Source organism: Chrysochloris asiatica, unplaced genomic scaffold (assembly GCF_000296735.1).
Source record: "Chrysochloris asiatica unplaced genomic scaffold, ChrAsi1.0 scaffold00033, whole genome shotgun sequence".
NCBI classification, from domain to species: Eukaryota; Metazoa; Chordata; class Mammalia; order Afrosoricida; family Chrysochloridae; genus Chrysochloris; species Chrysochloris asiatica.
The window spans coordinates 4,272,424-4,284,910 of NW_006408551.1; the positions used below are offsets into that span (position 1 = coordinate 4,272,424).

A 12,487-nucleotide genomic window follows, 5' to 3' on the forward strand; every position below is an offset into this window, starting at 1 on the left:
CCATCTTGGGGGTCAATAACCTCCATTACTGCTCCAACCTGCCCATCTCCTTCTACCAGGCACTGACAAACACAATGATTTGACCAATCACCTCCATGCCTACCTGTCCCAGTGAGAGGTACCCTCTGGCCCACCCTCTCTGGACCCCAGAGTCCCACCTAGACCACCATTCCCTGACCCAACTCTTCAAACACAGACCAGCAGCTCACCCCCTAGACAAAATCACTTCCTTTTTAATTGCAGTTGAAGATTCATACCACCTGCTTCCAAGGAGAGGAAGGGGGCATTTCCCCTTTGCCCCCATCTACATCCCTCTCCAATGACCTGGTTCTTAGCAAAATATTTTACCAGAAAAAAAAGAAAAAGAAAAAAAAAAAAAAGACCGGAAACCACTGACACAGACAGCCCAGGGGCTGGATTGATTGAGGGAGGCAGGGCTGGATCAGGTTAAGTCCACCTTACCACCCCATTTCTGGGGATGTTGTAAGGGGCCTGGAAACCCTCCCAACCACTTCACGTCCTCTTAGCCCAGGCTGAGAGGGATCATGGGGTTGAGGGATAGGTCTGGAGCTGCTCCAGGGGGAGGGAGGGGTTGGACAGAGAGAATAATGGGGGAGGGGTCCCATTGTCAGGGTGCCCCCTACCCCAAATCACCACGGGGCGCTGCACAGTCACAGGTACGCAGTCACGGTCACAGACACAACTCGAGAGCACCCCCACCCCACCCCACCCCCTGCCCACCCTTGGCTTCCCCTATCCCAAAACACCCTCCCCACTCCCCTGCCCGCCCCACCCCCTTGTTGGGGAACAAAGCAATAAATTACAAGGCCCCTTCTCAGCCCGCTCCAGTGCGATCCCTTCTCCCTCCCAAGATAGTAGATAGGAGAGGCCAGGGCTCTTGGCTCCCCCAGCCCTTTAGCTTCCATCCATGGGTGGGTGTGGGGGACCTCCTGATTTCCACTCCTCATGGTCCCTTTCACGGAAAGGGTTGGGGACTCCCCACCCCCATGGGCAGCAGGGGTCCTGCCCCTCCCTGCCCTTCCCCTTTCACTAGGCAGTGAGATCAGCATGGAAGGTTGGGGTCCCCCATATTGGCCCCAAGTCCCAGGATTTGCTCTCCCACGTACTAACCCCTCTCTGGCGTGGCGTCACCCCAGGAGCCAGCCTGGGTATGGGGCTCCCGCCGTAGGATTGTCGAGCACAGGCAGGACTGGATCTTTCTCCCCGCCCCTAGGGGGCGCGAGCGGGCATGTCCAAAAGCCCAAGGGTCAGTACCGAGGCAAACACCGCGGGGGCAGACCCGGAGGAATCCACGTGGAAACAGTGGGTAGGGAGCGTGTTGAGCTGGGGTCTCCATGCCTCGCTGGGGAGCGGTAGGTGAGTTTGGGTCCTCTGAGAGTTGGGGGCTGTGCCCTCGTGGGGGCAAGACGTGCTCCCATGAGGCGGGGTGCGATTGGAGAGTGGGTGCATCTGTCCAGCGGTTCACCCGGTGTGGCAGTGCCCGGCCCGTGTGGGGTGGGGGTGTCTTTCCCGCTGAGCAACTATACCAGCGCGACGGGGGCGTCTGCACGGCCCACGCTGGCGGCGCTGCTCCGGCGACGGGGGCTGGGGGTGGCGGTAATGCTGGGGGTGGTGGCTGCGCTGGGGGTGGTAGCTGTGCTGCCACCCTCACCTGGGCAGCCGTGCTGAAGAAGGATGTCGGCGCACAGTTGGCTCCCAGCCTGGCGCGCGTAGAATAGTGCAGTGCGGCCCTGCGCGTCGCGGGCGGAGACGTCTGCGCCATTCTAAAGGACCGAAACATCTTTGTCACCTCGGGCGGATCTGCGTGCTGTCTCCCCAAGATTTCCAAGTTCACTTCAGGGCCCATTTGAAGATACCAGACTCCCCGCGCCAGGCTGTTGCCGAGATGGGAGTCCTCAAAACTCCCTTAGCCACCCCCAACACACATACCCACAGCAGCAGCTGCGTGATGACGACTTGGGCAAGCTCAGCCGCCAAGTGGAGCGGGGAGCGGAGCTGAGGGTCCTCTAGGCTGGTGTCGAGCGGCCCGTGTCGTGCATGGGCAAGGAGCAGAAGGACTTCAGCCACGTCCTGGGCCTGCACCGCGGCCCAAAGCTGGAGACCCAGAGGCGCCTCCGTGGTGCCCAGAGGCGCCAGAAACAGCAGCTGTTCGTACTTGGCGCGAATCCATGACTCACGCTCCTCCCTGAAAGACCCGAGGATCAACCAGAAGGGCTCTAGGGACCCTTCCCCAGGACTTCTGGCTCTTAAGTAGGGCACCTTCTCAAGAATTGTGCAACCCACAGCATATTTCCTTCCACCCACCCTATACACGTACCGCGAAGAGTCCCGCGTGGGTTTGGCGCGACCCCGCGTGTCACTCTCCCACACGCGGTTGGCCATGTCGTTGCCAATGGCTGTCAGCACCAGGGTCAGCTCCCGCGGCCAGTCGTCCAAGTCCAGGGAGCGAACGCGGGACAGATGTGTGCCCAGGTTCCGGTGGATGCCTGAGCATTCAATGCAGATAAGCGCGCCCAGGTTCAAGCTGGCCCACGTGGGGTCTGGGAACAGAATGTAGAGGTTGGCTCCAAACTGGGCGGCATGAACACCCCAGCATTCAAAAACTCCAGCGAGCCACACTCCCTAGCCCCTGACACTGCCTCCCAAGTCCCTTCACTGCCCCCTTGTGCTCACTGGGGGCCCCGCAGTCCACGCAGATAGAGTTCCCTTTGGCGTTACGGATTGCCTGAATGGCCACAGCTTCACTCTGGCTGTCTGTACGCAGCTGTGGAAGACAGTAGGTAGGATTAGCATTGATGCTACCTTGAAGCCCCACAGACCTCTTCAGACATTCACGTCTGCTCTCCCCATACCTATTACCTTGACCTTGCTGCTCTCACAGCATTGTAAACTGGCTAGGATCTGACTTTCGATGGCCTGGACCCAGGCATCACGCTCCTCAAAACTGGCTGCCTCAAAGTGCCATGTCTGACCAGTGCTGGACACGATCAGGAACTCGAAGTTTTCCTCTGGTGGGGGTGGGGTATAGGATGAGGCCATGAGGAACAGAGTTCACACAAGGTTGCCTTTCCCAAACCCTTCCTCCCTGATATCCATCCCAAGCCCCTGGGAATTGGGCGGTGGGGGTAGGGGAAGCAAAGGGTAGGGAAAAGCAGGAAGCCCCAGCTCATGCAGGGGGAGGCAGGGACATCCCACCCTTCTGCACCCCAGCTGAGCACCCTTCCCAGCTCCCCACTTGTTACCTGCTTTATAAATATTTCTTAAACTACCAAAGGATTTTAGTTTCCACATTTTGCGCTTGGCTGGTTTCCCGAAGCAAAGGAGATAGAGATAGAATGGAGAGAGAAACATAGAAAGAGAGACCGAGAAAGGAGAAAAAGAGGGGCAGATGGAGAGATAGAAAGAGACAGTGACAGAGAGTGCCAGAGACAAAGCAGAACAGACAGATGGGGAGAAAAAGCAGAACTAAAGTCAGTGGCCCCAGAGCGGAGTGGAAGCCAAGAGCCATGAGAGTAGGCAGATCTGGAACCTGGGTCTGAGCACCCAGCAGAGAGCAGGGCGATGGGGAGGGGTTACCCTTACCAATGAGGACCCAGATTTCTGGGAAGGGGAAGGAGGGTCAGATCTGAGTGAATATGGGGGAGACAGAAACTGGGCCCCAGGCCTGGGATGAAGGGGGCCTGGGGTTCAAGAGGAGCCAGTGGGACCTGGGGGTCCACTGAGGACAGGAATAGGGATCAAGGTCAAGGGCTGGATGGGGACTTGGTAATCAGCAGGAATTATTGGGAGCAGGGGCTAGGTGATCACAGAATCCAAGAGCTGGGGAGTTCATGGAAGTCCCTGGAGCCAGGGGCCAGGGGCTGAGTCACTGGGGGTCACGAGATAGGTTTGGGGGTGCTGGGTATAGAACTGGGGTGGTAAGTAGAGTTGAGGGCAGGGATAGGGCCTAGAGAGCTATCAGGGGGAGGTAGCAGGAGCTAGAGATATGGGGGTTATTAATAACAGGGGCTTAGGACTCCTAGGGAGAAAGACATTGGCTGGGGAACAGGGTAGAAGGACATTTTTTTTTCTTCATTAAACTGTATGCAAAGTGGCACTTTCCCTCCTCCTGCAAGAGCCAGGGATCTGGAATTAGGGGTGAGGGTCAAGGGTGGGAGTGGATCTGCCCACCAGGGCCTCACCTTCAGCTTGCCCGGCAGAGCCTTCGGTCTTAGACGGTGTTGTCAATTTCTTCCTCCTCTGCTTCTTCACCATGGGAGAAGGAGGGGGTTCCCGAGTCAGGGGGCTCAGGTCTCCAGATGGGGTACAGTCTTAGAGAAGGGGATACAGCTGCCTCAGTTGCCCCCTCCATAGATTTCTTGATTTCTCGATAAGTCTGTCTCCTCCCCTGAACTAGCTTTGGCATTTATTATGCCTCTCCAGAGGTTTAAAATCAGATCTAAATTCAGATTCTGGCATGGTCACTTACTAGCCTTGATACTTTGAGCAAGTCACTTAATCTTCTGAACCTCAGTTTCTTCATCCCTAAAATGGGGATAATAATCTTGACCTGACAAGTCGGTTGTTGCTTACTATTTAAACATAAACACACACGTGTGTGTGAACTTTTGTGTTTGAAAATTTTAAAGTAAAAAGCATATATATATTTCCAAATACAGTACAGCTGTGAAAGTCAGAACTGGTGTAAGGTCAAAACCTGTGGGAGAAGGAAAACTATTTTTTGCGAAAACAAACAGTAATAGGATTGCACTTGTCAAAGGCAAAAAACTTGTGAGACTCAGAAAAATAAGGTAGTCCTGTCGAGTTCTAGCTCTCACAGGTTTCACTGATGGCTGGCTATATGCTGGACAATACTCTGTTCGAGCCTGAAAGCAACCCTCTGAGGTGGACACTATTATCTCCATTTTACAGGTGATGGAACCAAGGCATGGGGAGGTCAGGTGACTTGCCCAAGTGGCAAGCCAGGATTTGAGCCCAAGCATTTGGCTCTAGAGTCTACTTGTCCTAACAATTATGACAAACCCAGCATGGCTTAGTATGGTTGTGGTACCTAGTAGATGTTCAGTTTGTTCACTCATACATTCATTCCAGTCACCAAGCTTCCACCCCTACTTCATTTCCCACTCATTTAGATCTGTAAGAAAGTAGAGGGAGGGTGAATCCTCACTGACCAGTGCTGAGGGCTCGGGCCAAATTCCTGTCTGGCTTCAGCAGGTGCTTAGATGTCTGGTCTGGTGGTGGCTGCAGAGTACTGGGACTGGGACTAGGGCTTGGCATGGGAGTGGTGGCTTCTGCCAAAGGGGGAAAAGATAGAACCTTAGTGACCACTCTGTCTTTCAACCTCATGCCCTCTGTGGTTCCTTTTGTCTAATCCCAGACCCCAATTCCCTACTACCCCTTCCTTTTCCCAATCCCAGCTTGTCTCCTCACCCTTTGTCATGAGACTCATTCACTCACCAGGGCCTTCACCCATCTGGACAGTGCTCATATCTTTGACCAGCCCGTTGATGCTGGCTGAGGGACCAAAAGCGGATATGGCCCGTGGGGGCCGCTTGCCAGGGACTTTGACTGTTGTCCGTAGCAAGTCCATCTCCTTGCCATGGGTACTATGGATGTAATCCTGAAGGAGGACAGGAGTCCAGAGTGGAGAGAAGGTTGGAGTCCTTGGTGATACTGGGACGGAGTCAACAGTATGATAGAGGGGGCTCTGGGAGCTGTCCAGGTGGGATTGAGTTCTCAGGGGATGGGCCCACCAACACTGTCTCCTCCAGGAAGCATTGTGCAGGTGATGTGGAGACCCTTCCTCTGTGCTCTCCCACTACACTGAAAGTTGCTGAGGGGATGTATTTATCTCTACATCCCTAGCATGGGCACATGGTAGGGGCCCACAGGAAGCTTGTTAGATTTAAGAGAACAGGATTAGAACTTCCCAGAAATGATGTGTTTGTCAGGGGTACAGACAGGCTGAGCTGGGAAGGGCATCCTCAGACAGCCAGTGTGGCTCAGCCAGTCTCTGCTACTCACGTTAATGCTAGGGTGATACAGTAGGAAGCCATTACTAGACAGGGTCACATATTTCTTCTTCCATTCTTTGTTCAAGGAGTTGCCACTTCGCTTGAGGAGGAAGCTCTAGAGTATGGCAAGGTATGTGTTAGAGAAAAGCCAGCTAACACCAGCTGCTTCCTTGCTCTCCCCAGCCCCTGTACTACCCACCTGTTTGATGGGGATGGCTCGCCCACTTCCTGTGGTCTCTCCTCGACTGTCCAAGCTCCGCTTCTCAGAGTCACTGCCCCGACGATTCTGAAATGGTTACTGGTATCAGATAGAGAGTGGAAAGGGGGATACATTGATGGAAAGACGGGGAAGACAGATGAACAAGGGCCCAACAGAGTAACCTAGGAACAAAGGAAGATGAGACGGTAACGGGACGGGGGATAGGGATCAGTATTTCCAATACCGCAAAAAGACTGGTCCTACGCTTGGCTGCCCGATGCAAGGATCCTGGGGTACTCAATCCAGCCACTGCAGCTGCCTCAGCTCGGAGTTCCCGGTGACCAACATTGGGTGAGGATGGAAGGGAGGAAGAGTAATCGCTAGTGTGGCCCCCATTACTAGCCTGGGGATAGATGAAAGAGACAGCAGAACAGCTGAGATGCCCCCACTCCATCAAGCTACAGTATATCTGGTTATGGGTAGGCTAAGACATACCTTGTCCTCATCACTATTTAGTTATACTACCGTTAATAAAAATCCTCACTAGCATTGGGATAATGTTTTATATTTTATAGTGTTTTATATTTTTCAAAGGTTAATTTCACATGTAGTATGCCATACACCAAGGGTGGGGAACGCAGGCTGTGTATGGTGGTGGTGGTTATGTGCCATGGAGTCGGTTCCAACTCATAGCGAGCCTGTACAGGGTTTCTGAGGCCGTAAATCTCTACAGGAGCAGAAAGCCTCATCTTTCTCCTGCGGAACCGCTGGTAGTTTCGAACTGCTGACCATGAGATCAGCAGCCCAACTCATAACCACTACACTACCAGAGTTCCTTTGCGGGCCATATGTTGTTGTTATTAAGTGCCATCGAGTTGTTTCCGACCCATAGTGACCCTGTACAGGGTTTCCGAGGCTGTAAATCTTTATGGGAGCTGAATGCCTCATCTTTCTCCTGTGGAACAGCTGGTAGTTTCGAACTACTGGCCTTAAGGGTCACAGCCCGATTCATAATCACTACACTACCAGAGCTCCTTACTGCGGGCTATATAAGGCCTGTGAAATCATTTAGTCTGGCCTTGCCAAGGCAACCGTAGTTCTAGGCATCATAGCCATCATATTAGGGGTGAGTTAATTAATGTTTGAACAATTACATTGTTGTTTCTGTTAAGTGCCATTGAGTCGATTCCGACTCATAGCAAGCCTATATAGGGTTTCTGAAGAGCAGCTGGTGAATTTGAATCACCAATCTTGCAGTTCAAATCAACCTTTCGGTCCAGCGCACTATCCTGCAGCATCACACCAGGACTCCAACAAATATAGCAGGCTGTTTTAAGCTGATAATTTTGTATAGCCCACAAATGATGTTAAAAATTTTGGCAGAAAAAAGGTTCCCCACCCCTGATAATACACTCTTCCTCATAATTTCAAGAGGTTAAATGGCTTGCCCAAGGATATGGCAAATTGTCCCTCGAACCTGGTTTGTTCCCAGTCCAATGTCTTTTCTTCAGAAATTGTCACTGTCATCTCCATCTGTTCTTTCCACCCTTGTCCTCAGCCCCTCCTCCTTTGCATCTTTCCAGTCCTCTGTAGATTCTGAATCCCCAACTCACCTGCCCAGCTACTGGGGTGGAAGCTGCTGAGTGGCTTGGGGAGCTGGGTAGAGACTTGCAGGCAGCCAGAAGCTGTTGTTGTTTTCTTAAGGTCACCACCTTCTGGGCCACTGAGGAGAGGGGCAGGAGGCATGAGCAGGAAAGATACCCTAGACCACCCAGACCATGTCTAGCTTTGAGAAATCCCCAGAAGACCTCAACTTCCTTGGCACTGTGCCTCCATGCCACCTGTGGCCTCAACACCTTCTCTAGTCCAGAAAGGCCACGTAACTATTAAGCAAATAAATCTTCTTCAGCCTCCCTCATCTCTTCTTTCTCCTATGGAAACAAATTTCCTGCCACTCACAGAGTCCTGAATGGCCAGGAATATCCCAGGTCCTTAGGCCCCTACATGCCATGCACACTAGGGATCCTCACTCACCCTCCTGGAAGACCCGGTCCACGTTTAGCCCATAGGTGGCACAAGTCTCATAGTAGCTGCAACGCTTCATGTCCGCACATAGCGCCCTGGCACGAGTGTCTCCCACTACCCGAGGGGAGGAGGCACTGATCCTATCTGAGGGGACAGGAAAGGAGCAAGATTGGATAAGGAGACTCCTCCCCACTTCTCCGGCTTGCTTCCCTTTTTTGCTCCAGTCCCAAGCTGGGCCCATTAGGGATAGGGTGAGAAAGCACTCCAGTGACTGAATGACATGGAATATGTATGCACTTCTTTAGTGCTGGGTCCCTCGTGTGTTCAGCTGCAGTATGTGTTGTTGTTGTTAAGCACCATTGAGTCGGTTCTGACCCATAGCGACCCTGTATACGGTTTCTGAGGAGCAGCTGGTGAGCTTGAACTGCTGACCTTGCAGTTCAAACTGACTTTGCAATCCAGCACATTAACACACAGTGCCACACCAGGACTCCAGTATGTGTGTACAGACTGGGCGAACTCTGGAAAGAACTTTTCTCTCTGTGTGTGGTCTAAGAATACACTGGAGGGAAATGGAGCTTCCTGCCGAGATCTGCAATGGCTGAGGTACATAAGTGAGAATCCCCACTAACCTGCAAAGCCGAAGCCCAGGGGGTGGACAAGTAAGTATTAACTGGGAAAAGGTTGATGCATGGGTAACAGGTGGATTGCTCACTCTGGAGTGGGAAACCAGGGGGGGCAAGCAACAGGTGGAGCCAGACACCTGCAGATTGGGTGTTCAGACAGTCCTGCCAATTCAACACAGGTGAGTACAGGAAGAGCGTTCCCTGGCCCTGAGAGCCTCTGAATCACAACTTTGGGAACAAAAAGGGTTTTATATCCTTTGGGTTTTTCTTTGTCTTTAGATAAGCTCCTTTACAAGGTGATTGGAAAAAGCTTTCTATCCATATTAAACTCAAAACCAAACCAGTTACCATCAAGATCCCACATGTTGCATAGCAGAACTACATTCTATAAAGCTGTCAGAAGCAGATTGGCAGGCCTGTCTCAAGGAGCCTCTGGATGAGTTCAAACCACCAAGTTTTGGTTAGAAGTAGTCAAGTGCTTAACTGTTTGTACCACCCAGGGACGTCCTTCTATCCATTCTGTTGTTATTAAGTGCAGTCAACTCATAGTGCCCCTGTATAGGGTTTCCAAGGAGCAGCTAGTGGGTTTGAACTGCTGACCTGTGGTTCTCAGTCCAGTGCTGACCCTATCGCACCACACCAGGAGTTCATACTAGAGCCTGAGATTTAGAGGGGTGTGGGGATCTTTGTGAACCCATGGTGGTGGTATCAGGAAACAGCAGCGTGGGAACACAAGGCAGGTGACACCTCAGGAGAGGAATGGAGACTGCTACTATAGTTGTCCCAATCTCCCTGGATGGTCCCCTTTTCCCTGCTCAGTCCTTGGGAAGTCTGTATTAGTTTAACGATTCCTTCTTTGGAGAGGTAGCTCCTTCCAATGGGTTGGTGGAATCCAAGGGGCCATCTTCACCCCTTACCAAGCTCTCACTCTAGTGGCTTTCTTTGGGCTCCCCCAGAAAGTAATGCTCTCCCATCTCTCCTTACCTTGTGTCCCCACCAGTGCCAGGGCAAGTCCTCCCCGACCCTCCCCACGAAGGGAGCTCAGCTGCCCATGGAGGCAGCTCACAGCCTGGAAACTGTTTTCATCTTCTAGGCTGAAGACGAAGATCACAGCATCTGCCCAGCCTGAGAACTTGTGGGGGGTGAGAGAGCAAAGGGAGCCTCAGGTAAGTCTACTCCTCTGGACTTTGGGAAACCAAAGTTTGATCAGTGCTGACCCCTGCCAGTCTGCCCCCTCACCTTGGCATCAGGTGCTCCAGCTTCCTCTCGGATCAGCACCAGATGAGTTTGTCCATCCACCAACATCTCTTTCTTGTACTGCTCGCCTGTACAGAGAGGTTGAAAGGGTAGGAAATCAGAAGTCACTGGTCACCAAGCCTCCTCATGCTTCCTGAACCATAGCTATCAATGGGTCTCCATACCTGCCTACTCATTGGTCCTAGATCCCTGATCCCAGCCCTTAGCTTACTGTGGCTCCAGAGAACTCACTCTCTATCTTCTCCAGCACTTGGTATGAACCGGTCAGGAATCGGTGGATGAGTGATGATTTCCCACTCCGAGCGTCACCCAGTACACCCTGAGGACAACATTGTGGAACAGAATTATAAGGAGGCCAGATCCTTAGGTTTGCATACACTCCAGAAAGCCCAGATGGATTGACAGTGTTCTATTATCCAAGAAAGGTCCTAGAGACATAATGACAGTCAATCAGGAGAGAGCATTTGGGAGGATTGGGGCATGACTGTAGAAATAAATGATCTCAAGATCCAAGGGGACCACAGGCAAAGAAGGTCAGCAACTCAGAACCAGTTTGTTTTCTTTAGGAAACATAATAGGCATGTGTTTCTCTCCCCGGCCCCCTGCAGGGTGGGGATGGGGTGGGGGGACCTTACAATCCTTTGTTGTTGTTGTTGTTAGGTGCCATGGAGTCAGAACCAACTCACAGCGACCTTATGCACAGCAGAGTGAAACACTGCCGGATCCTGGGCCAACCTCCCCAGGCACTAGTTTATATATATATATATACCAAATTCTAATCAATAGAACACGAAGAACCAAAGGAGAAATTCCAGCAATGAGAAACAGCAGGGATCTTGTTAAAATGTATGTCCTGATTCAGTATATCTGAGCTGGAAAGGCAAATTCTCAGCAGAGTTCTGAACCAGAATGAACTGGTTCAAAGCCCTGCTAGTTCTCAAGAGAAATCCAGAGAACTAGCAAACTCATTTGCATTCTCACACACAGAGACAAGGGTAGAGGGTTGAGAGTGCAGAAGGTGGGAAGCCATCCTTTCCTGCAGGCAAGGAGGCCAGGTTACCTACCAGACGTAGTTCAGGAATGGAGCGGCTCAAAGTCCATTCCTGGCTATTGACCACAGCCTCTGTAATAGGAAAGCGGCAGTAAGAGGGAGGGCTCCCAGCCAAAAAGGATTCCCAATCCCCACTCACTGCTGCACCCTCTGCGGTCTCCCTTAACTCCTAAGACCATAGCTGGACTGGAGAGGCTTGTGGAGAAGACAGGTTTGAGAACGGTCCTCAGTCTTCCCATCCCAGCCTCTCTTCCCACAGCTGTTGCTGCCGCTCAGTGGTTGCTTAGCAACGAAGCCAACAAGACAAAAATACTTCAGTTGGCATCTCCCTTAAAGCACATCCTCAAACCTGGGTCCCTGTCCCAAACCACAGGACCAGGGCCCTGACAGTGGTTGGGTTCTTCCCTCTGAAAGGACATTCTCCTCCCCGGCCCTACTGACTCCCAGGGCAGATCTTGGAAGGAGGGGCTGGGCCTTGGAAGCCAACAAGTGCCTCTCAACCTCTTTTAAAGGAAAGAAACCGGTCTCAGAGGTTTTCTCTCCCCCTTTTCAAGGTCATCGGTGACCCTACACCTTCCCTACAGCTCAGGGGATGGAGATTGGATTTTCCTATGTCTCCCTCTTTCACACCTATGTCTACCTCCTGTGTCATTTACCTACGTCTCCCTCCACAAAAGCGACCTCCAAAAGAACTGAGGAAAGGTTTCATTGCCTAGCCTGGGGGAAAGGATGCTTCTTCCACCCGCTCGGTCCAGCCCCCACGACTGACACTGGCCGGACGTTCCCGGGGCGCCGCAGCTGCGGCGGGAACTCTGGGATCCGGAGCCATCTGCTCCCACCCGCTCCGGAGCCAAACCCCGGGGGCCGCCTCCGCTCCCGGACCCGCCTCCTCTCCCGCGAGTGTGAGCCGAACCAACCAACCAAGTCCTCCGCCTCTCTCCCCCAAAAAATAGACACCCCCCGGGGGGGGGGGAAGGACTCTTTCCCTTTACTCCTCACCCAAGCCTCCCCAGGGAAGAATTGCCTTTGCGGCAATTCTACCCCCTGACTCACTCAAGGTCTGCCCCTGACAGGTTTCAGCGCCACTGGGGGCGAGGATGAGGCTTGGGGAAGTAAAGCTTCCTAGCCACCTCCTCTCACTTTACATTGAAATATTCAGCACGTTCCAGCCCCTACGCACTCCACAACCGCCCACTCCTCCTTTACTGCACAGAAAGAACTAGCCCCTCCCCTAATGCCTAATTCCCTAATAGCCTGCATTCAGTCCTGGGGAGGCCCTGTTCTCCCGCCCCCC

General features: G+C 52.7%; 1 protein-coding gene across 3 annotated transcripts in view; it reads right to left on the minus strand.

Moving 5' to 3' along the window:
• Nucleotides 1-1,314: 1,314 nt before the first annotated feature.
• AGAP2 (ArfGAP with GTPase domain, ankyrin repeat and PH domain 2) overlaps nucleotides 1,315-12,487 on the minus strand; it is a 16,726-nt gene continuing 5,553 nt past the window's right edge. The window contains exons 2-19 of one of the 3 annotated variants that reach the window (XM_006859497.1): nucleotides 11,207-11,265; nucleotides 10,374-10,461; nucleotides 10,125-10,210; nucleotides 9,870-10,017; nucleotides 8,269-8,403; nucleotides 7,848-7,957; nucleotides 6,479-6,637; nucleotides 6,235-6,321; nucleotides 6,046-6,150; nucleotides 5,479-5,641; nucleotides 5,193-5,309; nucleotides 4,203-4,331; nucleotides 3,264-3,323; nucleotides 2,881-3,029; nucleotides 2,695-2,785; nucleotides 2,339-2,561; nucleotides 1,951-2,206; nucleotides 1,320-1,784 (exon numbers count right to left, since the gene is read on the minus strand). In XM_006859497.1, coding sequence (XP_006859559.1) covers nucleotides 1,542-1,784; nucleotides 1,951-2,206; nucleotides 2,339-2,561; nucleotides 2,695-2,785; nucleotides 2,881-3,029; nucleotides 3,264-3,323; nucleotides 4,203-4,331; nucleotides 5,193-5,309; nucleotides 5,479-5,641; nucleotides 6,046-6,150; nucleotides 6,235-6,321; nucleotides 6,479-6,637; nucleotides 7,848-7,957; nucleotides 8,269-8,403; nucleotides 9,870-10,017; nucleotides 10,125-10,210; nucleotides 10,374-10,461; nucleotides 11,207-11,265 — 2,408 coding nt within the window. In that variant the 3' untranslated portion in view covers nucleotides 1,320-1,541. Of the gene's footprint in view, nucleotides 1,785-1,950; nucleotides 2,207-2,338; nucleotides 2,562-2,694; nucleotides 2,786-2,880; nucleotides 3,030-3,263; nucleotides 3,324-4,202; nucleotides 4,332-5,192; nucleotides 5,313-5,478; nucleotides 5,642-6,045; nucleotides 6,151-6,234; nucleotides 6,322-6,478; nucleotides 6,638-7,847; nucleotides 7,958-8,268; nucleotides 8,404-9,869; nucleotides 10,018-10,124; nucleotides 10,211-10,373; nucleotides 10,462-11,206; nucleotides 11,266-12,487 lie in introns of all 3 variants that reach the window. The other 2 variants (XM_006859496.1, XM_006859498.1) reach the window with 2 other exon arrangements.